This window comes from Acipenser ruthenus, chromosome 10, assembly GCF_902713425.1.
Source record: "Acipenser ruthenus chromosome 10, fAciRut3.2 maternal haplotype, whole genome shotgun sequence".
In the NCBI taxonomy this organism is placed as follows: domain Eukaryota; kingdom Metazoa; phylum Chordata; class Actinopteri; order Acipenseriformes; family Acipenseridae; genus Acipenser; species Acipenser ruthenus.
In genome coordinates, this window is record NC_081198.1 from 44029858 (window position 1) to 44054861 (window position 25004).

A 25004-nucleotide genomic window follows, 5' to 3' on the forward strand; every position below is an offset into this window, starting at 1 on the left:
ATTTTCCAGGCTCTGCTTTCATAAAGATTGTATACAAATGATTTAGCGTGCAGTACTGTATATGTAATATTTGGATGCAGGATTCTGATTGTTGCTGTAGGTATTCCTTTACTTGGTAGCCAGGTTATCCCTCCCAATCATGGAACTACATGTATATGCAGAATATATAGGAAGAGTCCATACATTCTGTGTAAGTACAAGGTAGTTTTTATTACAGTACACCTATGCATTGTAGTGAATCTTTTTGTTATACTACTTTACACATTGGGTTTTGTCAGTCTGGCTCTTGGGGTGCAATACAACATTTTGCATTTATACTGGCCCCGGTGACTTAAATAGCAAACATCACATTCTCTATTGAAACATTTTCAGACATCTGTCGGGTAGACATTTTCAGGCAAACCTTATGCTCTGGTTTTCATGACCTCTGCCCTGAACTTCTGGTCCCAGAGGAAGCTAATTCCTATGAAATGTTTGAGGCATCAGATATCATATATACTCATATTCATCCTTGGGTTTTACAGTGTTTTTAGAAAGCAGGATGTAACTGATGGTAATTAAACAGATCATTAGAAAACCTAGATATTATTATTTTTAAGGAAACATTGTATACACTACCATTAGGTGTATAGTATGCTATTTTACTGCATTACAATATATTCGTTTGTGTTGTATGTACATCTCCAGTATATGCAACAGGGTAGTCTTTCAAACACATTTTTGTTCTTTCAATTTGGTAAATAATTATAAAAAGTAGCAGCATCACAAATCATGGTATATCAACTCTTACAAAATATTTTTATAGCTTCAAGCTCTGTGCAAGAGTATGACCTTCCCTGCAACAGAGTCCTTCCTCATAAAAGTCATTTTGAAATGCTCCTAGACATATCTATGTGTACTTTAAAGGACGGTTTTGTATGAATCCAGCATTAGATGGCTCGCTGCTGTTATGAAATTGTGAGTTTTTTCAGCACTGAACATTGTCTCAGAGGGATTTGCCTAGATAAATAAATAAACTGAGCAGTGGTAAATCCTGTTTTTAGTTTCTAATGAGAAAGAAGGGAAAACCCTTCATGCTGTTACTATTACTAATATATAAAATAACAATTTAATTAAAAATACCGCAAATATTTTTACTGTACCTATTCTAATTATGGGACTACTGGAATCATTAAAAAATGACTCTTCAATGACAACTAGCAAGTGCAACAGTAAAAGTGAGCTTATTTATTGTCATTCTTTCTGTTACAACATTAAAAACTACAGGAAGTAGTTTTTTTTATTGATTTGAATGGCAGTCGTATTAAGACTAGCCACTTTTAGACCAAATGAACAGACCCCCACTGTGTGTGTTTGAGTGTATGAGTTTGTCACATCGTTTGCATTCTGCTGTGGTTCTTGAAATGTCATCTGATTTGTACTTCTCTGTTTCCTTGCAGGGTCTTTCAGAAATGATGGGATTAAAGCAGCTGATGTCTTACCTGTTCTAAAAGAAAAAGTGGCCTTTGTATCTGGTAAGTAAGCCATATGAAGTGGTGCATCATAGTAACAGGATGTATAGATTAGCAGCAGTGGCATTGCAGTGGAATCGTTTTGGAAACATACATGGCACAGAGGAGCAGTTTGAGACAGTGGTGTTTAGATGCTTTGGAAATAAATGAAAAAACAAAGTAAGCATAAACATAGGCAGTGTTGTTATGTTAGTTATACTGCAAATTGAAATGCGTAGTCTAGAGGCATTATATAACACACATGCCCCAAATGAGATTTACTTTATATATAATTAGCCTTAGCTGAACTTTATGGGTAAATAGTAATTTCCTCTAAAATGCAACAACACAGTTCTCTGACCTCACTGATTCACTGCACTCCAGGCCGAATGTGTGTATGGAGGTCAATGTGATGTAAGTTGAATGGAAGGAATATTTCTTCCACATAATGTAAAGTAATCATATTTACTTAAAATGATGAGGAAACGCAACCTCTTCAGAGGAGTCAAGAATTGTTTTCATTGTAATTGCAGTTCGGTTGTTCGTTGGAGATGTTTTTAAGTGACTTGTCCCCTAAGTGTTTGATTTGGTGTACCTTTATTTGCCTTTTATGGAGTGGGACTGGAAAGCCTTAGACTTAACATATACTGCATATTACAAGAGGTGTGCCATAGTTCACATGCAACTCTTGTAAACCTTGCATTGGAAACATTGTATTTAGAGATGAAAGGGTTTTTGCTAATACATTTGGTGTACAGGATCTTATTATTTCCTTCACACATTTTTAACCTCTGCAATATGTCCACTACAGGAGGCCGTGACAAAAGAGGTGGCTCGATCCTGACGTTCCCAGCAAGAAGTAACCATGACAGAATAAAGCAGGAGGAGCTTAGAAGACTGGTAACATATTTGGCAAGTGTGCCAAGGTAAAAGCAAACAAATAGTGCTGAGTGTAGTGGGAGCTACAGTGTATAGTGGTCCGTTTTTTTTTTCATCTGTATAAATATGCAACTGAAATGACTATACATGATATATGTTTTTTTATTTGCCATCATAATTTCCTTGTATGTTTAGTTTTGTTAGTAGTTATATTTTAAAATTCTTTTTTAGCACTTGCATACATTTTAGAGTAACCAAAGACATTTGTAATATTGGATCAGGACCTTCTGCAACATGGATGTAGATCATTTTGTCAGTGTCAGTTAAATCATAAATCATTTATATTACGTGGAAAGTGTCCTGTTACACCATAAAGTAGCTACAAATGTGTGCATTTATGAAGCCTTTCAATGACAGTGTAGAGAAGAAAAGTTATTAAATGATTATTATAAATGTAAGTACTATGGGGTAGATGTAAGGATACACGCAAAGTGATTTGCAGGTGCAAATCCCCCACAATGCGACCATAAATCATGTTTAGCAGTCGTAAAGTTTGATTTTAGCAGCCGCTAAAAATGCGGCATATGTAAAGAATGGTGTTCACCTGGCGTTCTGCATCTGCTGTTAAATTTGCATTTTGCCAACATTAATCCATTAAAATTATATTGAAATGCATTCAAATGAAGAAAAGAGCATGGAATTGGGCGGGATCTGGATACTAAGCTGGCACAAACATTATAATGAGATGTAAGGATTTTGCTTTGCCCTGCTGTGGTACACTTCCTGTTGTTGAGGAGAGGCGAAAACATTTTCTGCAGAGAAGGGCAAGACGAAGAGGACCCTGCATATTCAATCTCAGGGTCACTTTGTTTGGGATGCCGGAGAATGCGGTGGTAAAGCGTTATCATCTAACTCCACAGGTCATCCTAGACCTAATAGCTGAATTGAGGGACGAGATAGACCCCAGCATCTAGTGACCGCTATCCCTGCATATCCCTACTTAGCCTCTGGTTCCTTTCAGACCACAGTTGGAATGTCTGGAGGGATAGCCCAATCCACCTTTTCCAGAGTGCTAGGCACATTTCTAGATGTCATGCTGAAAGGGGCAGGTCTATACATATAATTTCCTAAGGATACTAGCATAACTGATGTCGACTGAGGCTTTGCAAATAACTCAGTTTCATGTGACCTCAGCCGTAAGGACTCTTAGCTCTAAAACTTTTCTTTTCTGTGCGCCAAGAGGACTTTGCTGCCCTTACTCTGACATTTGTATTTTCGTGCTCCACAAATGTCATGCAGCGCCTACTGCTCTCTGTACTAACTCCGTCACCTCGGGGCTGCACGTGCGGTCGCTAAATAGGCCGATGCTCTCATTGAGACCCTCATTATCATAATTGCAGACCATTATTTGTGCATGTTGAGTAATTTGCATTGTTTTTAAGCTTACATAGGGCGTAGTACAAAATAAGTGCCTGGCTGCAATGCAATTAGAATTTTGCATCCGCAATTATTTGCACTGTGTCTTTACTTACATCTACCCCTATGTGTAGTAATTCTTTGAAATGAAATAATATAGATTTTCCTTTAGTGGGGAGCAGGAGTGGGACCTTAAATAACTCAAGCTATAATAACTTAAGAATAAACAGCATCATATAAAATCTACCTCCTTAGAAAAGCCCAGGTGACAAATGTTTGATATTATAATTTATGTGCTTTTCTTATTTCTGATCTGTATGTCATCTACTTAACATCTACTTTTTTTTACTGTAACTTAGGCAGCATCTCTGTGTCGTTATCCCACGCAAGGGTGAATATTCCTGGCAACAGGATATAGTGGAGGCTCCTGTGTGTCCATATGTATTTCACACTTATATTTTTAGCTCGAAAACCTTCATCCAATTGTACACATTTTTAACAGTGTCAAAACCAGGTCACAGTAAATGTTTGTTCTGGCCTGTGATTGGTTGGGCTAATGAATGCCCACATTTGAGCTTCACATGAACATTTGTGACAAGTCCAAATGCCTTGGATGAAGGTCACTTTGACTTGTTTTTCCATGGAGCTACTCATGCCTGGAATATCTTCCATAAGAATGTTAATGTTTCTTAAATGTTTCTTAAATAACAACAAACACGTTTATTCCCCTGCACTGTCACACTGCTAATCGCTTCCAGCACAGAGATGCTCTTTTCTCATAAAAGCTGCAAGCAGTAGACACTAGACCTTTTCTGTTCAAACGCCTGCTGTTTCTTTTAGTATTCATATCATTTTTAAAGAGAAGCATATTACAGTTTTTCAATAAAGCCTGTCAAAAGGCAGTAAAAAGTACAACCCCCAAGATAAAAATGTGGGAATGGATTTATGTTTAATCCAGGGAAGCAATATTTATTTATTGCTTTGGTTTTCTATTACATACTGTGTGAATTAATTTTTATGGGCACACACAGGGCATACACCTACCTTAAAGCTAAAAGGAATGTATTATATATATTTCTCAATCCACTTTTCTGGGTTACTTTTGTATGGGTATATTTTTGTCCTTTTAATAAGAGCATGTGTAAGACTTCCACTCTAGTAACTTGCGTGCATTTAAAGAAAATCACTGTATGCTGATCCTTAATCCATTCAGGAGGAATGACAGGATTCAGTGCTGTTCAGTCAAGCATTGATCACTTTTGGCAGTGCTTCTGCAAAGTAAACTTCAAAGCTCTCTGTAGAACAAAGGCTTGTTAATTAGAATTTAAACAGCCACATACACCACAGCAAAGTAACATAAGTGGGCTGCAGATAATTCCTCAGTCTGATCTTTCGTTATTGAAACTAGAGAGGCTATTTTGCTAGTGAGAGAGGGTGAATGTCTTACAATTTTCTTTTTGTCAATCCACTTAAAAAAAAAAATAACAAAATACATACAAATTTGAATAGCTTTGCATACAATAGGGGGTGGAATTGCATTTGGTCCTGTGTTATGAGCTGCTGGGTTTAGCATATTGAAAAACATTTATAGGAATTATCAACATGTGGCAATGAACAGTACCATATGTGAGGATTGTGATGCCACAGTACAATAATTATAATGACACCACTTCTGAGATTTGAAACTAGGAGCTGTTTATTTTTAGAAGCATTTGTAAAGCTTTCAGGATGTTCATCAAATTGGATCCTCTTCAGTACCATACCACAGTGTGTTTTTGGTGTCCACTGGAGTTACCAAATCGGATTCCAAGCATCAATAAACAAGCACCCCAATCAAATTGCAGAGGTCTAAACCAGATGTATTGCCTGCTGTAGACTCACTTCTTGAAATCTGACCCTTTTTTGCTGGAGCAGATTCTGTAGGAGCTGATTTATGTGCATTGCTTATTTGAAAGCATCTCCAGTATCATATTAAAGTGTTGCGGTTTAATGATATGTGCTACTACATGCAGCAAAGCTTTTCCTTTTTTTATTAGTGGGTGAAGACCCTGTTCACATCAAATAATTACACAATTTCTTGAAAATTGATGGAAGATTTCGAATTATTCCCAGCTGGGGATGGGGCACGTATGTATGTCATGCTTTTTACTTATCTCTTGAGAACCACTTGTTGAAACTTGGTTATGACAATTGTCTGTCTGTCTGTCTTTAGCTACCTACATATGTCACACCTTTTTACAAATATATTGAACCACTTATCCAATTGTGTTTCTAACATACTTCCTGTGGAGTAGCAGAAATACATTTTGGGGTAAAATCCTGCTTGGGTCAAAAAGTTTACATATCACAATATTATCTCGCATTTTTTTTCCTTAGTTCAGAATTACTGTCATTTTCAAGTTTGCCATAGACATGCATAATTGTTTTAATGTTTATTTAACTTGTGGTAGAAGCAAATCAAAACCTCTAATTGTAATCCAAGCTTGTGTTTCCTTTCGTACAAGAGGATCAGTGCCTTTTCTTTTTCCTAATATTTGTCTTTTTAAGTAATGTGGTTTGCTCAAATGTTTTTTGTTGGCGCTAAGTGACCCACATATAATTGAAGATAATATGGTTGCTTTTATTGTTAAAATAACTACACACTTATGTGGAAATTACAGTCATTGTATTCTGTGCAACTGTAGCCTCTAAGCAAAAGCAGATTCGTTTCATATTAATTCCAGCAAGTACAATGGTTCGGTAGGTCAAAGAAAGGACTAAACAAAGTATTAGTTATTTAATTTTTTATTGCTGTGAAAACAATGTTTGACAATATCATTCTTAATTGTATCTCATTGTTTGCTTCATCAGCTGTGTGAACAGAAGGATTGTATCACTGGGTTCCTTAAAATAGCCCTAATAAATACAAGGGAAACATTAATACCACCCAATTGAGCTGGCAACTATGCATTGCCTCCATTGACGTGAAGAAGGTTTTTGGTCTATTGCATTGCTAATACATTTCTTTAAACCCTGCCACAGTTAAAACTAACGGTCCCTTTCAAGGTGTTGACTGGAGGAAAGTAAATGATTGTATCCAGGGTATATTTAGTCACACTAGTTGAAAGATATGTAAGAGCTAGACTGTTTCTGTTAAGGAGTAGGGTTTGACACAGTATAAATTGGCTCAGGGACATTCAATGGCAAATCATCCATAAAGTTTGTTTTTTGGCCCAGATAGATTTAGATGGGCACTTGGGATCTCTCCTGAATCAAAAGTTTGAGAACACTCCCCTGAAAAGGACAATTGGAGCACAATGCCATATACAGGTAGTGGACAAAAAAATGGAAATACCAATGTAAAGTCACTTAATAGGGTGTTGGGCCACTATGGTATCCTGCTCTGTGGAGTTCTTGGCGGACCGTTTTTGATGAAACTGTCTGCTTGTCCCCCAGGTTGAAATTTGCAGTCAATTGATCTGCAGTTGCTCACCTGTTTTGCCTTGTACTTTGAATTAATGCACAGATATCAGGATCCTGGAGTATGTGCTTCCGACCACATCACCTTAGACACCGTTGCTCGTGAAACATCAGCAAGTTGAGCTGACTTGGTCTCTGAAGCTCCTGCCAAATGCGCCCCAACAATCACCCCTTTCAGAGTCACTGAGGTCTCCTCTTGCAGCCATGCTAGCTATAATTATAGGCAACCAGGCCTGTCCAGCATTTTTATACATGACCCTAAGCATGCTGGGATGTTATTTGCTTAATTTGCACATGAGCCACACCTGTGTGGAAGCCCTTGCTTTCAATATACTTGGTGTCCCTCATTTACCCAGGTGTTTCCATTTTTTTGTCCACTACCTGTATTATGATTTAGTTTGATTCAAACAGTGTTACACTGCATTTGCCTAATAACAGTGTTTTCCTATTCACAGTGAAGATGTCTGCAAACGGGGTTTCACTGTAATTATTGACATGCGAGGCTCCAAGTGGGACTTAATCAAACCCCTCCTGAAAACTCTGCAAGAAGCTTTCCCTGCTGAGATTCACGTTGCACTTATTATCAAGCCAGACAATTTTTGGCAGAAACAAAAAACTAACTTTGGCAGCTCAAAGTTTATATTTGAGGTAAGAGTAAATGTAAAGGTTTTCTTTTTGCTGTCTTCATGTTTGGGTACTCTGTGTTGACTGTTACAGGTAATATTACATGCCTAAATGAATAACTAGTGATTCTCTGCAGGACTTACATTACAAAAACATTAATATTTAACAATTACTAGAGATCACATAATGTTTTGACAGTGTTTTTGGCAGCCGACTGCCCTTCCGTGGTAGTTAAACATTTAACACTTTATCAATTTTTAAGTAAGGTCTAAAGGAATTAAAGTTATTTGTGGTCTGTGACATTTTAAGTGTTCCATTTAGATTTGTTGTCCCCATCATGTCTAAAACTGTATGATTTCATTTTTTTTTTTTAAATAACAATGATCTGAATCCAGCGTATTATTATTTCACTAACTTTAACATGTAATAATCTTGTATTACTCTAGGAATTAGGTTGACAGGAATTAGGTTGACTGTAGTTGCTGTTTGGTCTAGTTTCTCCTTGGTCTAGTACAGTAAATCACTTTCTGCTTCACCTAGACCCCTTGAGTAAAGGCAGAGTGAAGCTAGGCACTGATCCTTTCTTCAAAGCATGCGCTGTAGGAGCCTTTCCAATCTAATTCAGTTCTTCTAGAGTTCCTTTTTTAGAATTACACATGACCTTCTCTACTGGGTATCAGAACATATTCAAATCAATTTTAGTATTTTGTCCAGGGCTTCACATTTAAAAACCATGCAGTTGTGTTTTAATTAAGTTATGACACCATATATGATTTGCTTGGTTTCTAGACCAGTATGGTATCTGTTGAAGGCCTTACGAAGCTAGTTGACCCGTCCCAGCTGACAGATGACTTTGACGGCTCCTTGGAGTACAACCACGACGAATGGATTGAGCTCCGAGGGTCCTTGGAAGAGTTCATCAGCAGCGCTGTGCACTTGTTATCCCGCCTGGAAGATCTGCAGGAGATGTTGGCCAAGAAGGAGTTTCCTGTGGACGTTGAAGGGTCAAGGAGACTTATCGACGAGCACACGCAGCTCAAGAAAAAGGTGATCAAGGCCCCGGTGGAGGAATTGGACCGGGAGGGTCAGAGGTTGCTGCAGTGCATTCGCTGTAGTGACGGCTTTTCTGGCAGGAACTGCATACCTGGCAGTGCAGACTTTCAGAGCGTTGTGCCAAAGATTGCCAGTCTCCTTGACAAACTGCACTCCACCAGACAGCACTTACATCAGATGTGGCACGTCAGGAAACTGAAACTTGATCAATGCTTTCAGCTTCGACTTTTTGAACAAGATGCAGAGAAGGTAAGGCTTTAGCTGCAGTATAGTTTAATGTTGCATTGGCCATTTAATGAAACCAGTTTTACCCACATGGAAAACATTTGTTGTGTTAGCCGTACTGGTCCAGTTGATGTTAATACTTTACATTAGAAATACTTGATACTTTACATTATAGGGCTTCTGTTTTTCGATTTTTATTAATTTCATTTTTTGGTGCTTATTTTGAGCTATTTTCAAGTTTATGTAATCTTTTTTTTTTCTGGGCTTTTGTTTTTTATATACTGTATTATTGTTTTCGGTTACTTTCGTTTTTTTATAGTATAGTTATAGTATATTTGTACAGTAACTCGACAGTTCTTGCACACTTCAGTTGTACCTTCTTTCCTTTGCTGTCTTCCACAACAAAATCCTTCTGGTCACAGGCATATTCTTCTGGGGTTTTTGTGTGTTAGGCATTTGTTTTACATTTTGCCACAATTTGCAATTCTGTTTTAAATTACATGAGCGTGTAAATACTACCTATAGTACTGTAATATAGCTTTAAATCTTGTGAGAAAGAGCATCTCGTTTTAAATCTTGCAAGCATGTTACAATCTTCAACTACACTGGAATATATACAGTGCCTTGCAAAAGTATTCAGACCCCTGACCAATTCTCTCATATTACTGAAGTACAAATGGTATATTGAAATTTCGTTCGGTTTGATATTTTATTTTAAAACACTGAAACTCAAAATCAGTTATTGTAAGGTGACATTGGTTTTATGTTGGGAAATATTTTTAAGAAAAATAAAAAACTGAAATATCTTGCTTGCATAAGTATTCAACCCCCACACATTAATATTTGGTAGAGCCACCTTTCGCTGCAATAACAGCTTTAAGTCTTTTGGGGTAAGTATGTACCAGCTTTGCACACAGTGTCGGAGTGATTTTGGCCCATTCTTCTTGGCAGATTTGCTCCAGGATGTTCAGGTTGGTTGGACGACGCTTGTGGACCGCAATTTTCAAATAGTGCCACAGATTCTCAATGGGATTGAGATCAGGACTTTGACTGGGCCACTGTAGGACATTCACCTTTTTGTTCTTGAGCCACTCCAATGTTGCTTTGGCCTTGTGCTTGGGATCATTGTCCTGCTGAAAGGTGAATTTCCTCCCAAGCTTCAGTTTTTTAGCGGACTGAAGCAGGTTCTCTTGCAGTATTTCCCTGTATTTTGCTCCATCCTTTCTTCCTTCAGTTTTAACAAGATGCCCAGTCCCTGCTGATGAGAAGCATCCCCACAGCGTGATGCTGCCACCACCATACTTCACTGTAGGGATAGTGTGTCTTGAGGCATGGGCAGTGTTAGGTTTGTGCCACACAAAGCGCTTTGAGTTTTGGCCAAAAAGCTCTATCTTGGTCTCATCTGACCACAAGACCTTTTCCCACATCGCAGCTGGGTCACTCTCATGCTTTCTGGCGAACTCCAGACGTGCTTTCAGATGTTACTTTTTGAGTAACGGCTTCTTTCTTGCCACCCTCCCATACAGGCCAGTGTTATGTAGAGCTTTTGATATGGTTGACTGGTGCACCATTACTCCACTCCCAACCACTGAACTCTGTAGCTCCTTCAAAGTGATTGTTGGCCTCTCTGTGGCTTCTCTCACAAGTCTCCTTCTTGTTTGAGCTCTGAGTTTTGAGGGACAGTCTTTTCTTGGCAGTGCCTGGGTGGTGTGATGCAGCTTCCACTGCCTGATTATTGATCCAACTGTGCTCACTGGGATATCCAAACACTTGGATATTATTTTGTACCCTTTCCCTAATCTATGCATTTGTATTACTTTATCTCTAAATTCTGTAGAATGCTCTTTGGTCTTCATTTTCCTTCAGATTCACAGCCTGACCAATGATCCTTCAACAGTGGTGTTTTTATCCAGAAAATGTGACAGCAACTTTAATGGTTCACAGGTGGAGGCCAATGGTAAGGTAATTGTGTCCTCGTTAGGGCAATTTCTTTCATCGGTGTAAACTGGGAGCTTCCACAGCACAGGGGTTGAATACTTATGCAAGCAAGATATTTCAGTTTTTTATTTTACTTAAAAATATTTCCCAACATAAAACCAATGTCACCTTACAATAATTGATTTTGAGTTTCAGTGTTTTAAAATAAAATATCAAACAAAACGAAATTTCAATGTACCATTTGTAATTCAGTAATATGAGAGAATTGGTCAGGGGTCTAAATACTTTTGCAAGGCACTGTATGTTTTTTGTAGGTATTTCATTAATTTTTTTTCACGGGGAAAAGGGTCAAGTCAATGTCAATTGAGTAACCATTTATTGGATATACACCAATTTCATTTTTTTGTATCAGGGGTGTTTTATGGTTTTTTATCATTTAAAACCAAAAATCAGAAGCCCTAATTATAAAGATAAGCTTTCAAGACTGGATAGATCCCTTCATAGGTCTCAAACTTATGTTATGAACTTGTATGTTGGTCCTTCTTACCCACAGGATATATTGCAACAATTTTTTTTTTTAAATATACACTACCCTCCAGCAAGTTGTTGGGTATTTAAAAAAATTGCTATAAATAGTTTAATTGTGTTAATGGAAGCAAAGTGTACCAAAGGGAACTTATTTGGAAAATTCCATACTGTACCATGGAAAAATATGTACAAACTGGGAACATTTGTAATGCAGATTTACATTTTCATCTATGGTGCCATTTGGTAAAGAAAACAATATACATTTGATCTGTGATAAAAAGAGAATAAAGTTTGTGGTAAAAGTCAAAACTTACACGCAGTAGTTAAACGTAAGATTTAGTTAAAGAAAGATTATGTTTATAAAATAACTGGTGAAGGAAAACAGCTCTGGATTCCAGTTATATAAATATTAACAAGGCATGATGCAAAACTAATTTTAGTCTAAATTTAAGTTTCAGATTGCAAAAACATTCACGAAACAAACCCAAACAAACCCATTTGAATATGAAAAAACTCACTCAGAATCTCAGAATTATGGTAGAGTGTAACAGGGCGAGCAGCCCTGTACATTGTTTTGTTTATTTTATTTTAGAATGGGGTCCCCTTCCGCCCCTGTGTTATTTTGTATTTGTTTATTATGATTTAGTATTTAAATGTATGACGGCGAAGCGCCGCGGGTTTGTTATTATTTTGTATTTTGACGGCGTAGCCGATTTAGTTTTGTTAAGCAATTAAAAAAACTCGTGCAGAAGGTGGCCATCTCCCGAATTAATTAACTGACTAATTTTGTTGCTAATCGGGAGATGGTCACCTTAATATAAAAAGCCTGCAGCTCTCCAGCTCGGGTGGGAGTTCAGAGGAGGAACGAGAGCGGAGAGAACGTGAGAAAACCATATCATAAACATTTAAGTATACTATTACAGGAACAGTGACAGTGACTGCCCAGCCTGACCTGTACAGTTTATTTATATTTTTGTGTTTACCCTTTTAGTTTGCTCTGTGAGCACATGTTCTGTTTTGTTTAAATATTTATTTTATTTTTGTTATTAATAAAAACGGTAGCCAGCCAATTCTTTCTTTGAACTGCAGTACTTCCCTGGTGTCAGTGTTTTTACATCCCTGCTTCTGTCTGACGTCACCGACTCAGTCATCCTGTCACATAGAGTCAAGCACTTTTAGACTGAAACCAGGTTTTAATATTACTGTTTTTAACTTGGATGTATTATATCTTTTTCATGATATAATTATATTGCAATGGATACATCTAATAATAGAAGTCCTGTCTCTATTACTAAACTGATCCAATAGAGAAGGGGCTCCCTGAGCTTCTCTGAATCTTTTTTTTTTTTGTCTTTGCATTTCCCAGAATGGTGTACTTGTAGGACAAGAGCTCCCAAATTATAAATGAAGACCTAATTAAGATAAATTCTCTAATTATTGGCAGTCTCTGAGGTGCCTGTTTGAGGACGAGCAAAGTTAGAGTAGTTAATAATCTCCCCTGTGTAATGCAGCTATTGAGTGCAGACTCATGTTTATTTCTGATCTTATGATACGTTACACTTTCTGTGCCTTACGTTGTCTTTAGAAAAAGTAATGTATAGTATACTGTTTATCATTAAAGCAAAATGACACATGCAGTAAATCTTAGCTAATATACCTCCTTGGATGTGGTTTATGGATTTTTTTTTTAAAGATATTACACTCATAAAGGCCATCTCCCCCTTTTTTCACAAAAAAACAGTACTTGGTTCTTGTTTTGGGTTTGTACTACTTATAAGGAAACAACCTCATTAATAATGTCTGTAAAAGAATGGGTTACAGCTTGACTCAGCCCAGACATGGCTAAAGAAGGGCCTTGTAGTCTTAGACAGTCCTTGGAGAACAGGCAGAAGAAGTGCCAAGGTCCACCTCTTTGCAAATCAGACAAAGGCTTGTGGTTGCCAGGGAGGGTGATGGTTAGCACAAGTTATCACCCAGGCCAGGTTTTAAAGGTGGAATTTAATAAGCCTCAGGTGTAAAAAGTGTACCTCATATATTCTCTTTTAAGAGAACAAATGTTCATTTCTTTAAAACCCTAGGCTGAATTGTTTATCATTGTCAAGTGGAATAAAATACTATAGTCTCATTGCAACTTATAATAAAGCATTTTGTTTCTCAGAAAAGAGAGTACAGAAAGAACTTGTGTTTTGATCGATAACCACTTTGGTATACAGGGACATATTTCAGACAGTTTTTTCTCTTGCACTTTAGAGAGAAATGTGTTTTCAAAATGCATTTTTTAAGATTTCTTCACATGACATTTTAGTTTCTGCTGTGCTAATCAGCTGGCATGTGAAATTAATTAAATATTTAATTGTGTACAGGCTTCGGTCTCGTTTGTTGGCTAAGCCACATAAGAAAGTTAGTCTTTAGTTTTTTACTGCTAAAACTATATTGATTTTTTAATGAGGTACAACAGTAATTATGGAATTGCATTACACAATGGCTTCTGAGAGCTGAATCAGTAATGAATGGGGCAATGGGAGTTTCACACCAGATCTTTGTGTTTGCCACACAACATTTCCAAAATACAAATCTGAGTGACTACTGGTACAGCACTTACCAATATGCCATCAGAAATATTGGTGATAAAATGAAAGACAGACAACAGGGATGTATCTGATGGCGTAGTGTCCAGCACACACTGTAGCGCAATCGCTAATTATATTATATTAGATTAGTAAAGGGAAAACCACTATCGGTGAAGATTTTCAAGCAAGATAAGCAGTAGTGATATGGTGTTAATGTGAAATAAAAGGAGTGATGGCTGTATTTAGATCCACTGTATGTTGATAAATTGAGACAACTGAGTGTTTATATGCTGAAATTACAGTTTCATTCTTTTACAGTGGTGCGATTGTAAAGCAGTAGATTGTTGGGATCCTTTTTATTGTAAAAAGCTACAGTACATGGCTGCATTAATATTGCATGCACGACTCGGTTACATATTATGCACGATTAAATTGCCAAGTGTATTGCTGCTTGGACTGACAAGACTGCAGTAAAATTATAAACTAATACAAGATGTTTTTTTCACAAGTTCATGAAGTAGCTTTTTGTCCTGCCCATTAAATATCCTATTAAAGCAGTTTTACAGACCATGAGGAAAAGGGTTTGATGGACAATTTGGGATTCTGCAACATGAGCAGAGTAACTAGGAGGGGTGGAGACAGAAGAGGGAGATGTCTGTGATTTCGAGGCTATTTCAATCATAGTTCATCAGTATAAGCACCTTGATTTTATTGAACCTCAGGAAGCCCCTCATTTGTTACTGGCTTTATAAATAAACATTTCAGTAATGGTGCCCCACTTAATAATTGTCAACTCAAAGTCGATCATGACAAGCAAAAACATGCAGCTGTCTTTCTTTGACCCATGACAAATAGGCCTAACTGCTGTGGAATCAAGGTTCTTATAGAGGTGCTAGTATTGTCATCTGAATCATACCTCATTTGCTGTTTTTCATTACTGTTGGATAGTTCCTGCATGTAAATGTAACCTTACTCACATACAATTGCAAACAAATTCAGCAGTGTGGAGTAGTGGTTAGGGCTCTGGACTTTTGACCGGAGGGTTGTGGGTTCAATCCCCAGTGGGGGACACTGCTGTTGTACCCTTGAGCAAGGTACTTTACCTAGATTGCTCCAGTAAAAACCCAACTGTATAAATGGGTAATTGTATGTAAAAATAATGTGAAATCTGTATAATGTGAAATAATGTATAATGTGATATCTTATAACAATTGTAAGTCGCCCTGGATAAGGGTGTCTGCTAAGAAATAAATAATAATAATAATAATAAATTGAAGAGCTCAACTGAAGTGCTGCTCAGTATATTTGTGTCAGGGAGACTCACCTCTGGGGTTTTTTTTGTTTCTAAATGTAGATGTTTGACTGGATCAGTCACAACAAAGAATTGTTCCTGAAGGGTCACACAGAGATTGGGGTCAGCTACCAGCATGCAGTGGATTTACAAACCCAGCACAATCACTTTGCTATGAACTCTATGGTAAGTTTTCTTTTTTTTCCTTTACCTGTTTACTGTTACTCTACCCAATTGCATTGCATAGCTTCCAGGAGATTTTGTTGTTGATTGCTTTGACTAAATTATTAATTGATTGTGATTGAGGTTCATTCCTGGATGGCTTCTACAATCTGGTAGTGTGTCAAGTGTGTCAATTTCTAATTATTACAACAACAAGCTTCAGATTTCCCTCATTAACTTGTCCTGGTATTTTATTAATTATATAGGCACATTTTTATAAAGCTGTTTGTAGTGAAACAAAACAAGAAATAAATAAGCTACTGTAGAATGTGTTACCTTCCTCAATGGTGCAAATAGCTTAGCCTTTAAATGTTTATCAGCTAATAACCTTAATATAATCTTTGTATTTGTCACAAAGATGGCTTGGGTGGTGTGTGTGGGTGACTTCAGATCCGGGGCAACACAGCGCTGCTGCGCTCGAACAAAAAATAAATATTTAAACAAAACAAAAGAAAAGGGCACACTGGCCAAAGTAAAACAAACACAGACAATAAGGACGTTAACAAAATGAGTACCTTTCTATCGGGTAGCATTCGCTCTCTCTTTTCTCAATACTGTTGTCTTTCTCCTATGCCCTCTATGCTCTCTCTAATAATGAGCTGGAGTGTGTCTTTTTATATTCTGTGGCTGGAGCCTTAATTACCCATTAAACAATTACCTTGTTAAGGCTCCAGCCGCATTCCCATTTTACAAGACCGGCTTAAATATTTACATATATAATATAAATCATAATAATAACTAATAATAATAAACAAATATATACAAAGGGGCGGGACAATCCTCCACAGTATTACACAATATTTATCACCTGTGATTCGTGATGTTTACATTAAAGTGTGTTCGCATTAGTGACTGTAAGAAAGGAAAAAGAATATTTTGAACAGGTATTTTGTATCTCAGCAGTTTCTTTTAAAGAAACTGTTTGGTGATTTAATTCCTTGTTTCCTGTCCCAAATGTGTGCTGTTTGCACATAAACATTTTAAGTAAATGTTCTCACTGTCATTTCCTTGACTCTTGTCTTTCCAGAATGCGTATGTCAACATCAATCGCATCATGTCAGTGGCATCCAGGCTGTCAGAGGCTGGCCACTACGCCTCCCAGCAAATCCAACAGATCTCAGCCCAACTGGATCAGGAGTGGAAGAGCTTTGCTGCTGCCCTGGATGAACGCAGTACCATTCTGGCAATGTCTGCGGTGTTCCACCAAAAGTCTGAACAGGTGAGCAAACATGTATACTATGTTAACATGGTGAGCAAACATGTATACTATGTTAACATTCTTGAAGCTTAAAAAAGGCAAACTGTTAATGTTATAAGATCAGTTAGAAACGTTTTGATAGGTGCCATTAAATTGAGGTTCTGACTTGTCTGTTTTCAAGCTTTGAAACATCGACAGTTCTTTGTGAATTTTAGGTCAAATGTTTTTGAGAAGAAACTTCATAAATCTGCCCTTTATTAGGCTAATGTAAGGGGGTGTTTTTATGGTTTACTTACTTGTGAATATAACTGTACATATATGTTTTGATAACATTTATTATCACTTTTTAAAAACATATCAATGGATTGTTGATATACTTTTTATTGAACAAAGTGTACATTGACAAGGATGTTTATGGTCACATTTCTTGAGGTCATGGCTAAGTTTTAAGGTCTTTTGTCTGGGGTTTGTATAAAATAAAAACTGCTGCCCGTCAGTTCGCACTTAGCCACTGTAAAACTTAAAGTCATGAAGTAGAACTACTCTGCTCGTTGAATTTACATCTGACCTCATGAGTGCATTTCATTTTGCCTGATTGCGTTTCTGGCCTGATTCCAGTTTCTATCCGGCGTGGAAGCCTGGTGTAAGATGTGCAGTGAAGGAGGCCTGCCAAATGAAATGCAGGATCTGGAGCTTGCCATCCATCATCACCAGTCACTGTACGAGCAGGTCACCCAGGCCTATGCAGAGGTAGGAGCTGACAAATTATCGGAAAATAACAGAAAATGGAAAAAAGACATTATCTATAAGCTTGGTAATGTTAGACATTATATGAAGTATATTTTCCACTTGAGTGCACACATAAACCATGCAAACAAATAGATGTGCCTGTGTGCTTGTGTTCATACAGTATATGGAAATGTGTAACTTCAATCAAACAAACTGAATCTGCTTCACTCAGCAAGATACAGTAACTCTGTTCCCTTGCTGAGTTTATAGTGTCCTATTTAAATAAAGCAGACTATACGTACAAATATGCTCAAAATGCTGAACATGTAAAATATATAAAACAAAACATCTGCTCTTCAAAATATACAAACAAGCCAAAATAAATAAGGAAAGAATGAATATGATTCAGACAGAATTACTGTATCATTGAATTTTCCATATCATGCCAGCGTTAGCCATATTCTTTGAACAGTTAATGCTTGTATGTGCCTACTGCCCCCAAATAACAAAAAAAAAACTTCAAAAAAGTCAATTTTAAGTAACACATTCAATAAATATAGTCAATCTTGAGTTTCAAAGAACTATACACAAAGAGAGGGCATGACTTACAGCCTTTTGTGAGGTATTGGTTACTTTACTGTGATACGGTATATTCACTGAAACCTCTGCATCTTTTATACATAAAAATACATAAAATTAGGAATATCCAGGCTGTATTCCATTGACATTTTTTTTTTTTTTTTAAAAGCATTATGTATGCGCTGCACAGGATATCTGAGTCATGTTTCATATATATATATATATATATATATATATATATATATATATATATATATATATAGTTTGTAACATTGGGACACACTGTATTTTTAAATTGTTTGTTTTCAATGAATTTCTATTATTTCTATTATTTAAAGGAGAAAAAAAACTAGAATAAAAATATTCTTTTAATCATTCTCATTTTGTAACAATAATTTTATATTCTCTTCTAATGAATACTTAAAATAATCTGTTTAGATTTAGTTAAGAGATGATGTTTGACTTAAAATGCAGACAAATGCGGAGCATGTTGTCCAGAAGAAAAAGCTGTTCTATTGTTATTTCCAGGTGAGCCAAGATGGGAAAGCTTTGTTGGATGTTCTGCAGCGTCCTTTGAGTCCTGGGAATTCAGAATCACTAACTGCAACAGCCAATTACTCCAAAGCAGTACATTGTGTCTTAGATGTAGTACATGAGGTACTGCATCATCAACGAAGACTGGAAAGCATCTGGCAACACCGCAAGGTTCGCCTGCATCAGCGTCTTCAGCTCTGTGTTTTCCAGCAAGATGTTCAACAGGTAAAGGCTGCTTTACAGTGAAGGGTTCATGTTCACAATAGGAAGGTGAAACAATAGTACCTTACACACAGTACATATTCTGGCTGCAGCAGAGAAATTTAGAATCAGCATTCTAAGCTCTGTCTCTTCATATCATATTGGGCACTACTTCGGTTCTGCTCTGAGTGACAACAGAACAGAGAATGTGGATGACAGATGCTTTCCTTGTGTTGGGGAAATATTTGATGAAGTTATGATGATGTAGGATTGTATTAATAATAGTGCTGAATGACACATAACACATATTCCTAATATTTTTTGCTTGACAGAAAATGTTAAATGCATACTGCGTGGCTTAGAAAAGTCGAATCGTGTTTTATATTGTTTAGACTTCTGGGGATACAATGAGAACAACAGAACAAGCAAAAACTTTGTTTGTGTCTTTACTGCCACCACCAGCTTTGTATATTTTCTAGGGCAATATATTTTGTAATTGTTTTGCTATTGCATTGTATTTCTTTATATTTATTTATATGTTACATTTTAGCCCAAAGGTAAGAACCCAAACACCAATTTTATACACTTCTAAATATTGAAAAATAAACATTATTGCTATTAAGGTACAGTAGGGGGAAGAAGGTTACCTAGCACCACCTAATATTCTAAAACTGACACTGTGGAGGTCCACAAATAGCTGCTAATGCAAGACATAACAAATCATTCATGGCTGTTGCCAGTGAGTAAATATCCCGTTTTCACTTTCATAACAACAAACAAACCTCTGTCTTGCCTATTAGTATCTTAGTGCGAGAGTAACAGGAAGTCCAAGTAAGGCTGTCAGTTACAGAAGGGCCTTGTCTCAAAGAAGACTTTTCTTTATTTTCAGCTCATCGGGGCCAGGCTCAATTTATGCACGTTTAATTTGAATTGGTTGCCATTACTCATTGTATCTTGACTAAAAGGAATACAGTTCTAGAGCACAGAATGTAGCATTATAAATAAAATAATTCTGGACTGTTTCCCAACACATTAGGAAAGTAAAATCTGCGGTTTGAATGTACACAGTTTTATTGAAAAAAAGACTCAGTGGTCGGCAGTGAAGACTGCTATAGTAATGTTTTCTTAATAATACGTCTGTTTTCACCCAGGCTCTTGAATTCATGTTCAGTTATTAACCCAAAAGCACGAACACGCAACAGTATTGAAAGTAGTGCCAGAGATTCCTGTACCTGTCTCTAATTTCAGCAGTGTTAGAGCTGTGGATGGAAATTATGCCATGGAGGAGACTTTTATGTGGGTTATACAGAGAGTGGAAAAAGATAAGAAAATTGAGCAATTGTGGTGTTTATCCTATAGGATCATAATCTTCAAAATGTTTTATTTTATTCCCAGTAAAGTTCCTTTGCTCTGTTAACTTAGTGTAATTACAAGAATTAACAAATTATGCACCTGTTAAAATTGTGTCTTGTACAATTTCACCACAGTGAATGGTTTATGCAGCTACATTTCCATTGTGTCACCCTGGAGCTAGATTTTACAGGAGTTTAATAGCTAGAATTAAAGAAGTTAAATAATGATTAAACAATCCCCTTGATGGCTATAAATCAGCCTTGCACAGTTATATTAATGGTCCAAGGATATTTAGATATGGTTGTCATTTGTAATGGAGGCTGGGGATTGATGTATGTGGTTTGCTGTTTATATGATTAGTCTCTAATGCTGGCATGCTGTTGTTGCCTTAAAAACTTTCCAGTTTTATCTAATGTTGCAGGAATGTGAGCCAGCTTTCAAGATTAGCAAGTGTTAGCTTTTGTCACATGTTCATTGGCAAGCCAGGCTTGATGACTGATTGAAGTTGTTTCTGTTCGGTAACCCTGTTATCAGTAACAAGCAAAATAAAGTGCAAATCTCTTTCGTTTTAAATCTGTGAGTCACAAAGGGTTTTACAAAGAATATATCATCCTCAGACACAGTACGTGGGTAGTTTATTTAGACATCTCTTCAAAGACATCTATAAGAGTTGTTAAATGTGAGAAGGAAAGTTTGGAAACATGGAGCCATTGGTCCATTATAACTGCCCTTGCAGCCAAGAAATCTGATGTAGTAACATTCCTATCATTTCTCAAGTTTCCTTTTAAAGGAATCTTTTATAGTCAGTAAGGAAAATATGTTCATTTGTATTAGTTGTAAGAGGATAATGAATGCTTGGAATGTTATGGAACCAACCACCCCATATAAAGTGAAGACATAAATACTAGTCTACCAGCTGATAAAAAAGTTCAGGAGGTAAGCTGCAATGTCTTGACTGTATAACCCTTTAGATTCCCGAAGTCCTGTGTGTACCCATTTAGAGCAGTCATCTGCACTCCATGTCTTTTAGTGATTACTAAAAGATATGTACAAACAGCATTAGTTTTGTTGGAAACCATGGTTATAGGATCCAAAGGGATAAATTAGCAATGCAGGAAAGAATATGGAAACTAAACTGCATGCAGTGACTTTATACATATATAGTATAGCATTTTCCTGACATTTAGTAAAATTAGTAAATCATGACTAGCTAACATCAGATATTAAATTGTGTGAGAAATATATGGACATATGTCCTCTTTTTTTAGTAACAGAGCCAAATCAAATTTAAGGATGAGGGTAGGCTTTTCCCCATTGCCTAGAATAGGTCATCTAACTAATGCTTATAAGCTCCAACTATTTGCTTGTATTCTAACTGTTAACAGATTTGTGTATGGAAAGAGGCACTTTCTAGCACAATTTTCCTGGCTCAATCAGCTGCCCAGGGTGATTTTCATGTTAAAACTGCAGAAAATCAATATACATAAAGCTGCCTTCATCCATTGTTGTACAGCTTTATTGTTACTGTAGCTGTTTCGAGGGTTTCATAAATTATTTTATGTACTTTTTCATGTTTGTTTTCTGCATTGATTTCTACATTGATGTTGTAAACAACAATACACACAAAAACATCCTTTGTGTACCGGTAATTCATTACTTAACTCTCACAGCTTATTGCAATTAGAGCAGACTAGAAGTATCAGACTCTTCTAATGGGTTTTCAGATCAATACTGAATAACATTTTCAAATAATTAATAAAAGCCAAGCCTGCCTGAGTGGTGCAGTAGGAATGTCCTTGAAATAAAGATAGGGGACTAAGCTTGTGTGACTTACTGTACCATAGGCCATTTAATAAACAAGCACCATTTAAATTGCAACCGAAAAACAAATGCATACACAATGCATTTGCATACTGTAATCACTGTGATCACTTCAACGTGCTCAGTCATGTAATTGTTTAGTAACGCTCTTTTGTGCTTCAGGGTAAAAGCCACTTATCTGTCTGCAAAATAAAGCTGCCACTCTTTCCCATTCATTTTCCCAAACATTCCCTAAATGCTTTGATTATACTAGAATATCTAAGTATATTTGACCTTAATGCATAAGGAACTCTACTCATATAGTACAGTGGACACTTGCTGGAATAGACAATATTACAGAGAACACAATACAGCTAGTCGAAGTCGATGTAACCTATGGAAAATGGGACCAAGTTTAAATGTAACTGAACCTATTTGAGTTTTTCTGTTGCAGTTCTTTTGTATGACAGTATAGACAACTGAGTGCTAATTTTAATGGGTATTATGCAAAGAAGATCTTACCTCTTTATGCCAATACAGTACTAAGTATCTAGGTCAAAGGACAAGCGTCTATTTTAGAATCCTATTTTTGAAGTTCTAATTAAATTGAGAACAAATTATGCTGGTACCCTCATATGCGTATTTCATAAACACTTTATTATACACACACACAAGGATGAAAAATAATGTCAGGGGCCACTTTTATGGTTTTTTTTAGCACTGACTCACTCTGTGCACAGACCGAATGTGATTATGGGATCTTCTCCGAGAATAAAACAGGAAGAAGGGATAATTGATATAGGGCAGCCATTTATTGTTACGGTCCCCTGAAATTAAACAAATTAATTCGAATCTGTTATACTGTGGGGTTTTACTGTAGTAGCTGTTATGATCTGTGGTACTTTGAAGTAGAACTATTGTTTATGACAAACTAAATATGCCAAAAGATGATGTCTGTGTACATCAGGCTTTACTACCAGTCATATCAGTTTTAGTTATATTTCCATAGTAGTTTGTAAATACAGTATACACTACCTTACAAAATGTATTGGGACAACCTATTGTTGAAAAGATGCTCACACATTATACTGTACTTTGCTAATTCACAATGCTGCCAATGTAGCTGTACAGTGCCATCTTGTGAGCAACTCTGGGTTTATCGTGTGCCTGAGCTTGAAAATCACAATTGAAGAGTATTACGCAGTTGTTTTATTTAGTGTTTCAAAGTGCTGGTGGTTTTAACAATTGCTCTTGCCGTTTTCACTCCAACAACAGGTGATGGACTGGATTGAAAACCACGGGGAAGCCTTTCTCAGCAAACACACAGGAGTTGGAAAGTCACTTCACAGAGCAAGGGCACTCCAGAAGAGACATGATGACTTTGAGGAAGTAGCCCAGGTAAGGATACGGTATTCCAGTATGTTCAAGGTCATTATTTCTCAAGAATTAAGTCTATGTGTGGCATATTTTTGCTTGTCTTTTTCTGCCTTCTGATAGCAGACATTTTTTATATATAAAATGGAGGGCGACATGCTCTGTGGCAAGAGCATGTTACTGCACTGTTGCATTCCAACAGCAGTGTCAGTGGATATACCGATTATTAAAAAAACATTTACAATCCATTCTGATTGTACAGGTACATATAAATCAGGTACAGTAGTCGCCTCGTACAGGAGCTGTTAGTGTAGAAGTATGTTAGCAATGGCAGTGTGTGCAGTCAACAATCAGAATCTGGATATGCTGAAATCAATGCCAGATGAAACACATGCAACAGCAGTGAGCATACAAGTTATTTAACATTTAGAGTGAAAAGGTTTAGTAAACATGTAGTACTAATTGTACTAACTGGAACATATGTGAGATGGTGAAGCACTTGTTTGGCACTGGGCAGAGATTCATCCATATTTAATGCAGGTATAATATTTATAATAATGTATAATCTCTGCATGCATAAAACCAGTATCTGTACCTGTATCTAAAATGAAGCTAAACACACTTAAAATGTGGATTTTAAATAATCTTCACTTTTTTTGCTTTTTTTATTTCTATGGTTCTTGCTTAATTAGCGCTGCAATGCCAATTTACTGTAACTTACTGTAAGATAACAGCTGCTTTAGGTCTTTAGGTTAAAAATTCTAATTAGGTAATTAAGTCCAAGGGGTTAAGGTAATAGATGCTTCAGTAGAACAGTAGAAGACAGGTTTCACAAAACCCAAAGCAGAAGTTTTCCATGTTTTGCTTCATGGAATAGAAAGTGGGCTAATGAAATTGGATTTTAGCCGTGGGATTAGGCAGTGTGGAGCCATTGATTGCTCTCCACTGGGGATTGAAATGAAGAAGACTTCAGTGTTTTCTCATAGCTTTGTGATACTAGTCTGGAGATGCTCTGGGAGGTTTTGATAGGGATGCTGTGTAAGCATTGGTAGAAATTATACTTGAGGATTCTTCAGAGCCTAATAGTTACCATCTGGTGCAGATAGCAAGTCTAGAACTGGCACACACATTTCAAAAACTATTTCTATCAAAACTTCACTGTTTCTTCAAATGTACCATTTTGTGATATGTGGCACATCCCTTAATGTTTTGCGCATTGGATGAGATATGAGCCTTTTTCTGGTTTTAATATATACTGACTAATATATATTTACAGTATATTTATTGCATATAATAATAAAATAGCATTCGTATATGAAAGGCTACATAAAAATATACAACATATGCAATGCTACACACATTGTAATGTTATCCTGTTTATATTTGTCACTAAACATACCCTTTCTAGATTATTGTATTTTTATAAATGGGGTTAGGGACAGAGAGATTTAAATACACACATATTCACAGTGGATAATCGAGAGATCTACAAAAGATTAGACCCCCTAACAGTGGAAATGAGTCCCACTTCCCTGGATTCT

General features: G+C 36.7%; 1 protein-coding gene across 9 annotated transcripts in view; it reads left to right on the forward strand.

The window, feature by feature from the left end:
- LOC117408998 (kalirin) overlaps positions 1-25004 on the forward strand; it is a 170697-nt gene that overhangs the window by 57864 nt on the left and 87829 nt on the right. For all 9 annotated transcript variants that reach the window (XM_034014531.3, XM_059032343.1, XM_034014497.3 and 6 more), the window contains exons 2-10: positions 1440-1514; positions 2302-2416; positions 7700-7892; positions 8658-9170; positions 15537-15659; positions 16723-16914; positions 17512-17643; positions 18730-18960; positions 23365-23487. In XM_034014531.3, coding sequence (XP_033870422.2) covers positions 1440-1514; positions 2302-2416; positions 7700-7892; positions 8658-9170; positions 15537-15659; positions 16723-16914; positions 17512-17643; positions 18730-18960; positions 23365-23487 — 1697 coding nt within the window. The remainder of the gene's footprint in view (positions 1-1439; positions 1515-2301; positions 2417-7699; positions 7893-8657; positions 9171-15536; positions 15660-16722; positions 16915-17511; positions 17644-18729; positions 18961-23364; positions 23488-25004) is intronic.